The 17,145-nt window shown below is 50.5% G+C and overlaps 1 protein-coding gene across 1 annotated transcript in view; it reads left to right on the top strand.

The window, feature by feature from the left end:
* Nucleotides 1-17,145, top strand: part of SH3PXD2B (SH3 and PX domains 2B) — a 117,831-nt gene that overhangs the window by 50,030 nt on the left and 50,656 nt on the right. The window contains exons 3-4 of the mRNA XM_004464767.5: nt 9,288-9,363; nt 14,968-15,044. Coding sequence (XP_004464824.1) covers nt 9,288-9,363; nt 14,968-15,044 — 153 coding nt within the window. The remainder of the gene's footprint in view (nt 1-9,287; nt 9,364-14,967; nt 15,045-17,145) is intronic.

The raw sequence follows: 17,145 nt of genomic DNA, 5'->3' as shown, positions 1-17,145 counted from the left end.
GTATGAGAGTGACCCAGATGCAGACAGGGCCCTCCCCATCCTCTTACTCAGACTCACAGATTCATGCAGATTAATCACAGCAGGTCTTCAGTGTGGCGAGTGAGTGTTGGGTAAACAGTTCTGCAAGTTGCTAGGCTGACTTTTCACACTGTGCAAGTCTAGAGAGGGAGGGGGGCCTACAGTTTGCTTGCAAAGGCCTCTTGCCCGCCTGGCACCTCCCAGAAGGAACACAGGGGCCAGGGAACTGCTACAGCAGGCTTATTATGCTCAGGATTACTTACATCCACGAGCAAAAGCCCCCTCACCTAGCTCAGGGATGGTGAGGGGGTGGGTGAATTGCAAGAGGCAGGCATGCCCCCTCGAACCCCAAAGCAGGAGGCGTAGCGTCTTGCAAGCGCCCAGAACCCGGCAGCTCCCCAGCCCTTTCTCTTTCGGGCCACAGCCTCTCTCCTTGAGCCTGCATCATTTCCCCACATCCCTCTGTCAACATGCAACCTTCGCTTGCCCGTTGGCCCATGTACCTCCAGAGGCCTCCCCTAAACAGCCCCTTCCATCCCCGAGCTCCGTGCCCCTCTCTGTGGTCACCCCACTGGAGTTTCTGGGTCCCCAGTCCAGCCTCCAGGAGAGAGACTCCAATTGCCCCAGGTACCACGTGTCAGGAGTCCCCCCCTACCCCCGAGCCTGTGGGCTGTGAGGGGGCAGGTGGGGGGCGGTGGTGCAGCAGCATCTGGAGGAGGAGATTCCCCAGTGAGGGCGGTGGTGGGGGGGGGACGCGGAAGCTCTTACGTAAATGCCGTCGTTAGCTGCCATTTTGAGGCACTGGCCCAGCCACGGCGTGACCCCTGACGCCTGTCATCTGTGTTCCCTGTTCCGGCAGAGCCTCGGGCTTGAGGCCCTGGCTTCTGGGCCCAGACAGACCTGGGTTCAGATCTCAGCTTTGCCTTTTCAGGTCTCAGCTTGGTGTCACTGCGGGCAGGTGACAATGTTTCTGCGCCTCAGTGTCCCCATCCGTGTTCCTGGAATGAAAACGCCTTCCTCATAGGTGTATCGTGAAGCCAAACGAGATGCGCCTCACCCGACGCACAGATGCTCAGAAGGCCTCGGCTGCCTTCTGCTGTCCCTTTGCAGACTTCCCAGGGGACACCGTTTGGAGGTCCTTGACCAGGGTTGGTCTCTGGTTTCCCTGACCCCACAGCCAAGACCCCCTCCACTCTGCTGCTCTCACTTAACTTTTTTATTTCAACCAGAACTTGAAAGCGGGTTTCCTCGGCCGTCAGCATAATCGGTGCCAACTGGGGCTTGGCTGTAACATAAATAGCGGCCTCAGGCTTCCCTCCCCGGGACCAAGGGCTCCGAGCAGCCTTGAAGAGCCCCAGATGGGCAGCTGGAGCGGGAAAGTCCTGGGATCCCGGAGGGTCCGGTGTGTCCTGGAGGCCGCCTTGCCCCCCGCTCCCCGGGGAGGAAATCTGGATGAGGCTCGGCAGGCCCGCACCAGCTGAAGTCAGCTGTTGCCGAGGACAAGGCGAGGAGGCCCGCCCGCGGGGGGCGGCGGCACCCCCAGTTCCATGACCTCATGGTCCCACCCGCCCCTCCCTCCCATCTGGCGAGGAGCCTTGGTTTTCTTTCAGAAGTAACTTGGCTCGAAGCGTGCAGGGAGGCCTGGGCCTTCCTGGGGGAGCAGCTAGACCCGTGTGTCATGGAAAAAGCAGAGGCCTGGGTCAGCAGACCTGGGGCCGAGCCACCGCCAGCTGTGTGGCCTCGGGCACACCCCTCAACCCCTCCGCGCCTGCGTGGCCTCGTCGGTCACCTGGGGTGCTGACAAGGCCGTGGCTGGCGTTTCTACGCCGCCGACTGGGAGCCTGGTCCTGCGTAGCATCTAGAAATCAAAAGGGGCGTAATCCTCGTGACAGGCTTATCAGTTTATGCACATGAAGAAATCCAGGCTCAGAGAGGTGCAGTTGTTTGCCCAAGTTCCCGCAGCTAGTGAACTTGGATTTGAAGCGGGGCCGGAGGACACGAGTCCAAGGCCTCAGCCGTGCTGCCCGCTAATGCTCCTCTCTCGAGTGGGTGCTTCACAAGGTTGCCGTGGAATTAGAAGTGATGATGTGTGTCCAGAATAAGCAGATCCAAAGAGGCAGAGAGTAGATTAGTGGTTGCCAGGGGCTGCAGGGAAGGGGGAGTGGGAGCAATTGCTAATGGGCGTGAGGTTTCTTTCTGGGGTGATGAAACCATTTTGGAATTAGACAGTGGTGATGGTTGTACAGCCTTGTGAATCTACTGAAAAACACTGAACTGTGCATTTTTTTAAAAGGGCGAATCTTACCGTTATGTGAGTTGCATCTCAGTGCTTTAAAAATTGATGTGTGTGAGAACAGTTTCTGGGCTATCGAGCACTGAGCAAATGTCAGCTGCCGGGATTATCGATGGGTGCGAGTTGCTGCTAGGAATTGGCATAGAGATTAGAGAATGAGATTATGCCAGTTTAATATAGTGGTTAAGAGCCCGGGCTTTGGAGTGAGACCGAGCTGGGCTTTGATCCAAATTCTGCCACTTACTGGCTGTGAGCTCTTATTTGAGTCAGAACTGTTTTAGTTGCACATGACAGAAACCCAAGCCAAGAGCGATTACTCAGAAAGAACATTGATTAGCTAAATGTAACTGAGACATCTAAGGATGTCTGGCTTCAGGTGTGGCTGGATCTAGGGGCCACAGTGTCAGCAAGGACCTATCTTTCTGCGTCTCTTGGCTTTCTTCGGGCCCAGGCAAGGTGTCTCAGGGTGTCCAACAGATCGGCAACCTCAGGAATGAAGTGAATACCCCAACATTTTAAACAGAGGTGTCACTGCCCCATCTGGAGTTTCATGGGCAGGCCACCAGGGCCAGCCCAGGAACTGAAAGAAGAATCAGCATCACCTTCGTACGTGTAGACTGCTAGAGGGTTGGGGAGGGGTTCCCCAGGGGAAAGCAGGGAACTGCTGCTAAAGAAGTGGCAATGGTGACAGAAAGCAATAAATGACCCCTCCAGTGGGGCAGGACATTCAGGCAGAGAGAGCAGTCTGCAGGAAACCGCTCTGCACAGGTGCAGAGGCATGAGGGAGCAGGAGTTTTCCCTGGGCATCTTGCAGACTTCCTGTGACGGGAAATGCACCTGGCACCAGGGACATGCCCCAGCTGGGACGTCCACGCTGCGGGAACACAGCCCTTTCCAGCCTCTGTCTTCCTCAGACACACTCAGGTTCCAGGCACGGGGGCTTTTCGGGGACGAGTTGTTTCTTAGATGTGCCAGTGACAGCTGAAGGAAGCAAGGATGCAACATCTGAATATTTTTCCCTGGAGAAGAGAACTGAGACCCAGTGACAGGAAAGACAGTCCCAAGTCACACAGCAGAAAACATTTGCTTCCCATTTAGAGTGAGGCAGGGCTGACCTCCTTGGAGAGCATGGTCCTCCCGCTTCTGCCCTCTCGGGAGTTTGACAGCCCCGAGTGCCCTTCTGAGCTGTGGGGGCTGCCTGCTGGGAAGCCCCGCTCGCCACTGCAGAGGCAAAGGGCAGGGGTGTTTTCCTCCGTCTCCCTGGGACCAGGCATGCGGAGCGGCAGACCCAAAGATGTTCTCCCAGGCCTCGCCGCCTGGGAAGGCTTCCCAGCGAGCTCCTCGCCAGCACCTGGCCCAAGACTCCGCCGGTCATGCTTACCCAAGTACTGCCTTCCCGCGATCCTCAGCCACGCTTTTCCCCCTCGATACTAATCTTATGAAACTGGGGTGTGCCTTCCAAGCCTGGTGAACACGTACTTCCCCCGGAAAAGGTATCACCATATCGATGGGGTATAGTTGAGAAAATACGGCAGCTGTCCCCTTCTACACTGTTGGCAATTCTTTATTTCTAAAATAGAAAAAAGCAAGGTTATCTTGGTCAAGTGCATCGAAGCTCCAATCCGGGAGCCTTTGCCGCAGCCTGGAACATAATTTCTTCTCTCCTGTCCGATGGCTGGCTGAGCCAGTTCACCACTTTTTTATTCACTTGGACATTTATTCATTCTTTTTTCCCGTAAATACACCCTAAGAACCTACCAACCATGTACCAAGGAGGAGATGGGTGAGGCAGGCCAGAGGCGGACCAGCGAGGAGGTGGAGGCAGAGAAAATGTCAATGTGCGCTGGGGAGAAGTGGTGGGGCTGGAGAGAGGTGGATGGGCCAGAGGTGGGAGCAGGCTTCCTGCGGCAAGGGCCAGCAGGCACCCCTCCTGACATTTAGACCAACCAGGGCCTGTGGGGCAGAATCCCCAAAAGAATCCCCGAAGACGACACACCATGTACCGTGGAATAGGCCCAAGTACATTCCCGGCTGTGCCCAGAGCGCCGAAACCCCTGCTTCCCAGGACCACCCCGCTCCCCGCCAGCCTCCAGCCACGTGGGGCGGCACCCCAGCCTGGCTCCACTTCCTGCTCCGGCCTGGCTCTCTCTGCGGAGGGAGTGAACCCCTCCAAGCCCAGTCTTGGTGGCTGCTGCTAACACAAACCACGTGTGGACCTCCACGCCAGCTGCCACGGTATTTCCCTTGGCCAGCGTGTCTCGCCTTCCCTCTACCACAGGCTGATGCCTTGAAAACTGCTGATGGAGTGTTCTCTCATTCCTCTCAGAGGCTTGTGATGTGGCAGCTTGACGTGACTCCCTCTCCCTTCCCGCCCCCAAAACTGACTCATTTTCTTCCTGGTTTCCAGTCCTTCTCACACTGAACACCACTTCCTTATATTATTGCGGGGGAGGGCGGAGGGAAGTGGTTTCCTCGCTTCCAAGGAAAACAGCTACAGTTAGACTTTGGGGTCATGTCTCGGGTGCTGCCACCGCAGACAGTTTGGACCTGGGGGTCCACGTCAAGTCCCCGGAGGGTTTCCTGTGTCTGCTCTGAGACCTTTGGGTGCTGAGTGTGACGGCTCCCTGAACGGAAGCTCTTGTGGTCTAGGAACCTGGGCACACTAACACTGAAAGCAAAATAGCTCCCAGGCGTCTGATCCCATGACTTCTCACACTCAGTCCTTGTGAATAGCAGCTTTATAGATTATAGTCAGCATGGACATAGCGATAAAGAAAACTAAAGGAAGCTAGACATGGCTTGGAGAGGAGAATGATTATTATAGTCCAGCTCTGCCCTGGCCAGTACGGTAGCCACTAGTCACATGAGGCAATTTAAATTTAAATTGTGGGGGAGCAGATGTGGCTCCAGCAGTTGAGCACCCACCTCCCACATGGAGGTCCCAGATTCAGTTCCCAGTGCTTCCTAAAGAAGACAAACAATGAGCAGACAATGACCAAAAACAAAGAGCAGACAACTAGAAAAAAACAACAAACAGACAACAAAAACAAGTGAGGAGGGAGCGGGTGTGGCTCGAGTAGTTAAACATCTACCTCCCACATGGGGGTCCCAGTTCAGTTCCCAGTGCCTCCTAAAGAAAAAACAAACAGACAATGAGCAAAAAAAAAGAAAAATGAGCAAACACCAAGCAAAAACAAACATGGATGAGGGAGCCATGGGGAAGAGGTTTAAATTGTAATTAATTAAAAGTGAATAAAAATTGTATTCTTTGGTGGCAGGGGCCACATTTCGATGCTCAGTAGCCACCTGTGGCCAGTGGCTACCATACTGAAGAGCATGGATACAGAACATTTCCATCATCGCAGAAAATTCCATTAGCCCAACTCCAGCCACTTGGGCTCTTCAGGCAGTCTAAGGGGTTTTGCCACCCTTTAAACATAGCCTCGCAAACTACTAAAAATGCTCCCCAAATAACTTTCAAAATAACATGTTCAATGTGGGCAGAGTACAGGGAGGGGGAAATTCTGGTTGAGGATCCTCCGTATCCCCAGGGAGTTCGAGTCCAGCCTTCACTGACACCGCCACCCTACAGCGTGGGCCAGGCTCTGCGTTGCAGGGGGTGCAGAACAGGCCCGCAGGCTGAGGGTCCAGCTAGGGACACACAGGTGGCAGGGGGCACGTTCGAGATTTAACCCCAGGCATGGGTAGGAGCTGTGGTCAGACTTCCCAACATTCGAATGAAGGTCTGATGGCGCCAATAAAAATTTAAAATTAAAAAAACAATACTGGGAAGCAGATGTGGCTCAAGCGATTGGCTCCCGTCCACCATCTGGGAGGTCCAGGGTTCGATTCCCAGGGCCTCCTGGTGAAAGCAAGCTGGCCTGCACAATGAGCTGGCCCAAGTGGTGTGCTGGCTTGCACAGGAGTGCTGGCCCACGCGAGAGTGCTGGCCTGCAAAGCAAGCTGGCGTACATGGCAAGCTGGCCTGAGCAGAGAGCTGTTGCAACAAGATGGCACAACAAAAAGAGACACAGAGGAGAGACAATAAGAGACACAGCAGACCAGGGAGCTGAGGTGGTGCAAGAGATAGAGCACCTCTCTTGCACTCCGGAAGGTCCCAGGATGGGTTCCCGGTGCTTCCTAAAGAGAAGACAAGCAACACAGAAGAATGCGTAACAAATGGTTTTGTTTTTGTTTTTTTAAAAAAAAAAAAAAAAAACAATACTAAAGAAGACACTTCAGCTCCTTGGGCCACACTTCTCAGGGTAAAACAAGCCAGCAAAAAGGGTGAGAAAGCAACTCCTCAGCCCAACTCCCCAGGAAGACTGAAAATACAATGCTGGGGGATGACTCTGGCTGATATATGTATTCCAGACAGGAACTGGAAAGGAGCCCAGCAGAATGGACGGATGACTGGTGCATTCTTTTAATTAAAGGGAAAAAAATTCCCTTTAATGGTATTTCAACATTGTCTTAATAAAATTGAGAAAGGAAAAAAGAAGATAGTGTTAGGCAAAACCTATAAATGTGTAAAACACTGCAGCTGAGAATGATTAATCACGGTGCTTTTTAAAAGAAGACGTTCTGTTCACGTGTGCCTAGAATATTCAGCTTGCCTCATCGCAGGCTGAGTTTTCACTTCACAGGACACTCTGAAGCCGCCTAAAAGACAGTGGTCTTAGGGAAAAGAGAATGAATTCAGCTGAGGGTACCGGGACTGGCTGCACCTCCTCTTAGCTATGCAGCCTCTGGCAGCTCACTGCCCCCCTCTGTTCCCCAGTCTCCTCCTCTGTGAAATGATTATTATAGCATTTATTTCTCGGAGTTATTATAAAAGTCAGTACAATTTTAAGTACAAAAGGACTTGTAAACTGCTTCACAAATGTTAGTAGTGGCTACCAATTATTAAGGTTAGTGATGTGAATATTATTAATCAGTATTACTTAAACATCTCCTGAAGCTGCCCTTCCCCCACAGAGAGTTCACTGCGTTCATTGGTTCAGATCGTTTTATTGAGCAACTACTATGTGCTAGCACTGAAGCACTCCTCGATTGAAAAAGGGAAGCCTGCCTTTTCCAGCGAGGCCCACCATGACCAAGCACTTTCCCATCACCATGCAGGACAGAGTAGGGGCCAATTGGAAATCCACAAATAAAAGTGTGGCCTCTGGGGACGGGGGAGGAAGGTCTCCACCCAGGCATCCCAAGCTGAGGCTCACCCCCCTACTCAGGGGGCACAGAAAATGGCACTGAAGAGACAAGGAGCTCCAGCCTGAGGAAAGTGGCCCTATTTTCAGAGCTCCGAGCAGCAGTCCTTTTTAATTGTTTCCACAGCACCTCAGAGGTGGGGTGATGGTGATGGCAAAGTGGCATATGGGCTTATTAAATCTCTGGTCCGGGCCACTAGCTGGCCACCGGCCCGTGGCAAGTTTCTTTATTTGTCTGAGTTTAAGTTTCCTGGAGGATAATGTCTACCTTGGAAAAGAGTGTTCTGAGGATTGAGTGAGAGGATGTTTCTAAAGAATCTCATCCGTGCCTGGCATATGGTAGCTCATCAGCGTGCATTGTTTTTCTTCCCTTCCTCTTCAGGTGTACCCCTCCCTCCCAAACTGTTGACACAATAGCTCTCCTTACTTCTCCTGGACTATTCAAAGCTTCTTTCATTCTATCAGAAGGACAGATCTTGAGTGCCAGGGTGAAATGATTCTCGGGGAGGTGAAATGATGGGCAAGCTTTTCACATTCCAGCCATGACTACGGGAGGCTCAGGATTCCCTCCCCTTCTGCTCTGACTCCTTGACCCAAGGACTAATCAGGATAGGCTAGGACATGCTGCTATGACAAATAGTCTCACCATACAACCAAGGTTTATTTCTCACTCAGGCCCCCTGTCCATCATAGGTCATTGGGGGCTCTGGGCTGTCACTCTAGGACCCAGGCTGTCAGAAAAACTGCATTCTAGAGTGTTATCCGTCACCACAGGAGAGGGAAATAGACAGCGGCGAATCATGTACCGTTCAGCTCTTCCACCCTAAAGTGACACGTCTCTTCTCACATTTAATTTGGCCCACATCTCATTTCAAGGGCCTGAGGAAATACAAATCTACCTCGTCTGTGCTTAGAAGAACCAGATTTATTTGGTGGCAGCATTGATGACTACCACAGCCTTTAATCCATATGTAACCCGGCAAATTGGTATCTTTGTGGCTAATTTATAGATGAGGAAACCAAAGCCCAAAGAGGTAACGTCACTTCCCCAAACTGCATGGGAGAAAGCGGCAGGTCCTTGTGCTTTTGTCTATTAAATCACGTATGTCACATTAATTCCTTTAAAATGTCAGAGATGCCTTTACTGCACAATTAAAGGCTTCAGGTCCTCTTTTTCTGGCTCCTCCCACTCCACCCCCAAATGCACAGCAGCCCATCCCTCCCGTGTAGAGTGATTACCAGGTTAGTTTTCAATCTTCCCTCCAGACCAGGAATCCTCAGCCCTTTATTCCATGTGCCACACACCACACCAGGCCCGGAGCTGCCCACTGAGCCAGCACAAGGAGCTCTCAGTATATCGGGGGTGTGGGGTACGGTAATGCTCTCGGCATAGAACTAACCAGATTAATGGAATCTTAGCGGTTTGTTCCTTAATACAGCTTCACTCAGTTGCAACAGTTAACTCACTTCTCAGGGAGCAGGATGACCTGCCATCCAGGACCTGCTGGTGGCTGGAGACCCCTGAGAAAACTGACAGTGGCCCCTCCCAGCTCTGGGCCTTCACACATCTGGCAGCTCTGGATAGAAAGAATTGCTTTCATGGGGGTCCTAGGTCCCATCGACGTGAGTGGGGGCTTCTGAAAAGCTGACCAAAGTGAGCTTTCGTGTATCAAATCACACATTTCACATAGTTCCCTTAAAATGTCAGAGGGGCATTTATTGCTGTACTAAAGGTTTTCGTTCTTGTTTCCCTCCCCCCCTCCATTTAGATGCAAATGCTGGATAAATTCCCAATGGAAGGAGGACAGAAGGACCCCAAACAGCGGATCATTCCCTTTCTGCCAGGTAGGTGAGAGGTCGGGGCTGCAGGACACCTCACAGCTCTCTCAGGACAGTTTATCAGTTTCTCAGCTCTTCCTCCTCGGGCCCTGGCCCCTTCCCCAGCCAGGGTCTCAGGCACTGGTGGAAATTGGTGGCTAAAGGTACGGGCTGCGCCATTTACTAGGTGGACGACCTTCGGCGAGTCACCTCACGTCTCGGATCCTCAGTTTCTCCCGTCTCTAAAAGGGGAATCGTTAGAACTCAAAAGTTTTGAGGCGTCTGTTATGAAGGCTACTATATTAGCTTTCTCTTGCTGGCATAACAAAGTATCAACAAACTTGGCAGCTTGGAAACGTCTGTCAGTCAGAAGTCCAGGCAGACCCAGCCAAGTTGCCACAGCGCTGACAGCAAGGGCTGGGGGATTTTATCTGGAGGATCTGGGAAGAATCCACTTCCAGCCTCCCCTTTCAGGTTGTAGGAGATATTCAGGTCCCAGCAGCTGGAGGACTGTCGTCTGGGGGGCTGCGCTCAGCTTCTAGATTGCTCGCATTCCTCCGTCTTCAAGACAGCAGTGAGGCATCGAATCTTTTGCGTGCTTGAATCTGACTTCCCCTTCTCCTGCAGGTCTCTGCTTTTAAGTGCCGTGGGATTGCCTGGGGCCAGCCTGCATAATCCCCCTATCTTAATAAATGCTATCTCAGCCTGCTGGTAGGTTCTGTGAGTTAGGGCAGGACATTTTAGGTTTTTGGCGTGGTGGTGGGGAGGGTGGGGAGGGGGATACCTTAGAAGTTCTGCCTGCCACAGCTCCCAAGCACCCTGAGTGCCAGGCACTGCACCAGGAACTATGGAGGATTTAATGCACTAATGTCTAGCCCCTGCTTTTAAGCGTTCAGAGTCCCTTTTACCCCAAAAAGCCCCTTACCTAAGGAATAGCAGCAAGGCTTCAGCTCCAAAAAGTGGGTTACTCGATGCGGTGTTACTGCCTCAAGAAATACGAGTGACCATTTACTGAGTGTCTCTTGTGGGCTGGTCACTGGGCTAAGTGCTTTCTATTCCTTGCCTTGTTTAGTCCCCACACCAGCCCTGCAGGGGCAGCCTGACGCTGCCTGTTTCATGGAGGACACCGAGGCTCAGAGAAGGTGTAATCACTTGCACAGACGGCAGGACTGGGATTCAGGCACAGGCATGGGTGGCTCCAAAATTCATGCCTGGAGTCAGACAACCTGGGTTCAAATCCCAGCACCTTCTACCCGCCAGCTCTGTTATCTTGAAAAACCACTTCTTTTGCAAATTGGAGATGATAGTGGTACGGTTATGAGGATTGTGTAAGTGCCTGCCACTTAGAGCAATGCTTAGAGCTTAGAGCAATGCTGCTATTATTTTTAATAATCAGTAAGCTGGCAATCCCCCTACATCACAGATACTGAGAGCTGAAAAGGCCCTTTAAATCTTTTTCCACTTTTCAGATGAGAGGCAACCCAGACGTGAGAGAGATTCTCCTGGGGTCTCAAAAGGGGCGAGGCCTGCAGTCTCCATACCCCTCTCCAGGGTTTGCTCTTTCACATCTGTGGGTTCTTTCAGATGATGTCATCATTTGGTAGGTTTAGAGACAGGGTAGAGATGTTTGCCAGACCCCTATCCACTGGAAGAACCATTTGCTTAAGAAAGCCAGCATTTATAGCTTTCCTCCACAGGGAAAATATACATCACTCTGGAATTTTTTTTCTTCCCTGCTGGAGACAACCCAGTGTGCTAGCTGCAGTAGCCCAGCACCAGCACCCCCGAGCACGTGTGCCCTAGAGTCAAACAGACTTTGCCGCGTGACCTCGAGCAGGTGGTATCCCCTTCTGAGCCTCAGTTTCCAGGAGGGCCCTGCTTCATGAGGTTCAATCCCTGGCACACAGTAGGTACTCAGTAAAATAGAAACAGGGTCCCGGGATAATCCTTTGGAATTTCTTGGTTTCATATGTAGGAGCCAAGCTTAAATGATCAATCTGGGTATTCAAGTTGAACTCTCCACTAAATGTAGCTTTTGCTTGAAGGAAAAAAAGCAGTTAGCTATAGCTCTCTACTGGATGAAAGACAAAACCAGCTCTGGAAAAACTTCCCAGGGCAGAGAGGAACTCGAGCCCACCCTCTCCCAAGCCCTTAAAAGCTTTCATGGTTACGTAATCCCTTTCCACCCAGGAATTAATGAAAATGCTGTTCTCAGGGACTCGGCCCTATTTTCCCTGCTTAAGGCGCCCACTTCTAGCTTGGGGGGGTGGGTAGTGTTCCACTGGACCCCAGATGAGGTCTGCCCCAAGACCCCTGCAGCCTCCTTACTCAGCCCACCTCTTAGCTTTTCCTCAAGGCCAAGGGCAAGGAAGCACAAGAGAGACATCCCCCTCTCCTAGGGGTCAGTCTTCTGCCAAGACTGCCACGTCAGCAGAACAAAAGCAAGTCTGCTCTTAGCACAAAGGCCGGGGGATGGGAAAGCAGCCCTGTGCAATTTTCCATCCCAGCAAGGGCTGGGGAAGCCAACTTGGCAGAGGATGCGACTTGAAAAATAAGAATTACAGTTTGGCCTTCCTCCACTGTGGAAAACAAAAGCCCACTCGTTCCCATCCAGGGCTGTTCTGTCCACTGAACACCCTTTCCACCCCAGGGAGGCCGGCAGCCCGCGAGAGGTGGGCGTAGGCCCGCCCTCCTCCTTCCCGGCGGCAGGTCGGTACCCCTCAGCATGTCAGCTTGGAGGCTCCGGCCGAGGAGGTGCTGGCTCAGTGCTGCAGACTGCGTCCAGGACCGAACCAAGCACCAGCTCCGGCTCTGCTGCAGGTCGTGTATTCTTAATTGCGGAGTGTAACGCAGTGTCGTTGAAACTGCTAGTAAAAGTGGCCCTCGCCCTTTCGTGAGCGCCTGCCGCAGGTCGCGTCCAGTGCAGGGTGCCCCATGGAGATGACCTCTGATCTCGCCCACAGCCCTATGGGATCAGGCTCCGAGAAGTAAATGCTTTGTTCAAGGCAGGACTGCCTCCAAGAGGCAGCCTTTCTCTGCCTCGGGGCCCCATAATCTCCAGCTGTGCGCCCAGAGACTCCTGTCCCACTGAGGCTCATTGTTTCACCCCCCAGAAGACACCAAAGGCCCCAGGCTTCTCCGTAAGCCTGTCTGCATGGGTGGTCCCAGACAGCCACTCTGCCAGGCCAGTGCTAGCACCGTTAAAAATGTAGCGCCTGCTCACACCATCCCAGTGAAAAAACCTGTGCACCCTGCTTCCACCCTGCCCCTGATTTACAGAAGGGAAAATTGTACCTAAGTGGGACCAGAACATTTTTGGTAGGAACTCCTCTCCCATTCTGAGAAAGAATTTAGAGGGTATTTGCTGTGCAGGAATCCTTATTTTTCCTGACAGCTCAAGACACCCCAAGGTTAAACTGCAGGTAGTCTTACCCACAAGGCCCCTCAAAAATGGGGAGGGGGCATGATTTGATGGTCACAATGTCTGGAGGAGGATGGGACTGGGAAAGCTACCAGCTTTCTCTGCATTTGAGTCCAGAATGTGAAATAACCAGCAGTGTGGAAGGATTACCCAACCCCAAATGCCAGCAGGGTCCCTCCCTCTTGGGAAACTGAGTCAGCACTAGCAGAGCCGGCAGCAGGCAGCTGGATCTCCATCCCCCTTCCCCAGGTGGGCTCACAGAGACTGCACCTATTGAGTGAATAAAGGAATAAGATCATCTGCTGCATAATTTGCTTTTTTTCTCTCTCTAAATAACATGAGCATTTCCTGATTCGAGAGGCAATAAATATTTATGATAGAAACTTTGGGGAAAGTATAAAGACGGAAACAAAAATTCTCTGTCTTCCACCCCTCAGGGACCAGCACTTGCAATGCTCTGATGCATTTTCTAACAAGCATAGGTGTATCTGAAATCTGGTTAATTCAGAAGCAAATTAAAACCACCGCGGTTAGAAAAGACATTCTTTATTATTGAGGAATATTTCTTTCCTTTCACCATGGATTCTTTTTCCTTTTCAAATTGGTGAAAATGAGCAAAAAAAGTGCTCCCTATTAGGCTCACCAGTATGACCATATCCACCTAATTTCCTAATGATGCCCTTTCACCCAAGAGGTCGGAGCATTCGAAGTGCTGTATTAACCATGTGGCCTTTGGGGGTCATGTGGTCTCACCACCTTGCATTGCGAATCTTTTAGTAGCTTACTTCTTGTAGTCTCTCTCAATTCCATCATATTAGGAAAACTCTTCCTGACCCTTCCTCCCATCCCACCCACGAGACTCTGATCTGTGGAGACAGCAGGTGTCACCAGAAGCCTTAGATCAGTGGTTCATTTCTCCTCGCCCTGCCAGGCTCTTGGCCCAGATTCTGTCCTTCACTGGTCCGCCTCCTGGGCTAGAAGCTCCCATCAGGTCTCCATGCTCTGCTCCCTGGACCACCTGTGGACGCCCCATGCCTCCCGCTGTGCTCCACCCCTAGGGCCCTCCTGGTCGCTCGGCATAAGCTTTGTGGAGGGCTCGCCTCCAGCCCCGCCTCTTTGGCCCCCTGATGTCTTGTTTCTGACTTTCGCCCACCCCCTGCCTGCCCGACAGATCCAGTGCGGTGAGCCCAGGCAGTCTAAATCCTCAGTGCGTGCCTTTCCCCACCGTCTCCCCACACAAGGATCTTCTCTAGACTCTCAGGGGCCCACCGATGTGCTTTAAACAGACCTCTCCTGTATACAGTTTGCCGTCTGGGGTATTTCCAGGGACCCTCGGGGCATCATTTATACCCTTGTCTTTACTTGCGATCCACCTGCCGGGCCTGGAGGGGACATTGGAAGCTTGTAGCCCATGCCCTAGTGCTCCCGCTGGCAAGTAGTGGACTCTCAGTTAACCTTTCTGTTACAAACACTAAGCGAGGAAGGAATCGGGGAGATTTGTCGCCTTTGCAGGCAGAAGCCACATGTGTACCTTCATCACTAGCAGGAAGGGCACAAAATTGACTCAGCCCAGCCAGTCGCTATCTGTGCAGAGCCCCATGAGTTATAGGAGAAAAGACCTGTAAGCAGAGAAGGGGATGTGAATAACCGGAAAGAGATGAAGTGTCGGGAAGCCTTGCTCCACCGAGATGGGGTAGGAGTTGCCAACAGGGGTGGGGAGCGGGGTTGGATGGAAAACGGATACAAGGTAGGCGGAAAGGTACAGAATCGTGGAAGAGCATGGAGTATTTGGAGGAAAGGAGATGAGAGCAGGAGATGGAGGAGGGAAGGGAAGAAACGAAACTCGTAGGATAGGGCGTGTCTGAGCATCCACCCTCCTCGCCCAGTCTGAGAGTCCTAGAGCCAGAAGGGGGCTCGATGCCACCCGGAGGCCGGGTGATCTCAGGTCACCCTTCCCCCAGCTGCATCCAGGCTCCCTTAGCCCGTCAGAACCTACCCACCTGGGTCCCGTTCCTGCACGCCTGCCTAGATGACAGAGCGGAATCTGACTGTGAGGGAGGTGACCAGGCCCCGGGGAAGTCCCGCTGGGAGGGCGACTGCGGCCAGGAAGCCTGGTCCCACCCAGCCCTGCCCAGCGGTGGCACGTGCACACCTTGCCGGCCGCGAGGCCCACTGCCCCTCGCGAAGCTGTGCACTCTCCTCACCCGCAGGCAAAATCCTCTTCCGGAGAAGCCATATCCGGGACGTGGCAGTCAAACGCCTGATACCGATTGACGAATACTGTAAGGTGAGTCGGAGAAACGTGGACACTGTTCCCTGTAAGTGTTTTTTGTTTTTGTTCCTCTTTTCCTTTCTTTTCTGGCTATAACATACTGTGAAAAACTTGTACTGTTGAGGAAAATGTAAAAAAAAAATTAGAAAAACGTGATCACCCGTGATCCCTCAACACAGAGGCAATAACTATTAGTTTTTATATATTCCCTACCCATCTTTTCTCTCTGCGTGCATTTTTTTAACTTTCTATTGTAGTAACTTATATACAACTCGAAATTATCCATTTTAACCACTTCGAAGTGCACAATTTAATGGTATTAATTACGTTCACAATATAGTGTTATCACTAACATCCATTACCTAAACTTTTTCATACCTCAAACATAAACTCTGCACCCATTAAACAGTAACTCTCCATCCTCCTCCCCCCACCTCAGCCCCTGGTAATCCATACGTAACCTATTTACTGAGAATTTGCTTATTCTAGGTATTTCATCTGTGTGAGATCGTACATTATTTGTCTTTTTGCGTCTGGCTTATTTCACTCAATATCTGCATGTATTTCTTTGGGGAGTAGAGACCATCCTTTATGCATCACTTAATATGTGCTTTTTCTCTTTTACGTTAATTATGGTATAAGAATTTCCCTATGCTATTTTAAAAAATCTTCTGGGACCTACTTTTTTTTTTAAGATTTTTATTTATTTATCCCTCCCCCCATTGTTTTTCACTCTCTCTCTCTGCCATCTGAATATGTTCATTGTGTGCTCATCTTCTTTTTAGGGGGCACCGGGAATTGAACCCGGACCTAGAGGAGCCCCATCGCTTGGGCCACCTCCTTTCCTGGAGCCTACTTCTAATGGCTACATAGTATTCCACCGTATATGAATGTTCTGAAAGTTATTCAGCAGCCTCTATTGTTGGATGTGCCGCAGCTTCCAGTCCCTTAAATGCTTTTAGTTGTATTTCATTTGATTAAAGGCTGGGACCAGGAAAGAAGCATATTTTGTCTGTTTAACTTCTCTTGTCTCTGGTTAAATTTAAATCATTTGCAGTGCTTACTGGAAAGAAGGGGGAATGGCAAGAGATCCTGTAAAATCTGGGTAGCAAAAGCTCACCCCCTAAGATCAGAGCAAAGCATGTGTATTCACTCTCACCCCTTCTGTTCTACATTGCACTGGAACTTCTAACAAGTGTAAACAGAAACAGAAGGTGTCCAGGTTGGAAGGGCAGAAGTAAAACTACCTTGATGCACAGCTGGCATGATTCTATATATCGAAAATCCTAAGGGATACACACACACACACACCTAGTACTAGAACTAATAAACAAGTTTAGCAAAATCACAGGATGTAAGATCAACATGCAAAAATCAATGGTATTTCTATTTACTAGGAATGAATAACCCAAAAATAAAAATTAAGAAAATAGTTTCACTCATAATGGCATCAAAAAGAATTACTAGAAATAAATTTGACAAAAATACAAAATTTGTACACTGAAACATTGCTGAGAGAAATTAAAGAAGATGCAGATTAATGGAGAGACCATGCCATACTCATGGATTGGAAGATTCAGTATTGTTAAAATGGCAATTCTCACCTAATCAATTACAGAATCAGTGCAATCTCTTTAAAGTCCTAGTAGGCTCTTCGTTGTAGAAATTGACAAGCTAATCCTAAAATGTTTATGAAAATTCCAAGGACCCAGAATAGCCAAAACTATTTTAAAAAAGAAAAACACTGAGGTTGGAGGACTTAGATTACCCAATTTCAAAACTACTATAAAGCTACAGTAATCAGGACAGTGTGGTACTAGCATAAGGCTAGGCATACAAATCTGGAACATAATTGAGACCCCAGAAGTAAGCTCTTATAAATTTGTGATCAATTGATTTTCAACAAAGGTGCTAAGAAATTCAATGAGAGAAAGATTGCCTTTTTAACACAGTGCTTGGGACAGTTGGCTTTCCATATGCAAAAAAATGAACTTGGACCCTTCCCTCACACCATTTACAAAACTTAACTCAAAATGGACTCTAGACCTAAATGTAAGAACTAAAACTATGAAACTTCTAAAAGAAAACATAGGAGAAAATCTTTACAATCTTTGGT

Source organism: Dasypus novemcinctus, chromosome 2 (genome assembly GCF_030445035.2).
Source record: "Dasypus novemcinctus isolate mDasNov1 chromosome 2, mDasNov1.1.hap2, whole genome shotgun sequence".
In the NCBI taxonomy this organism is placed as follows: Eukaryota; Metazoa; Chordata; class Mammalia; order Cingulata; family Dasypodidae; genus Dasypus; species Dasypus novemcinctus.
This window is presented reverse-complemented; position numbering and strand designations above follow the sequence as displayed.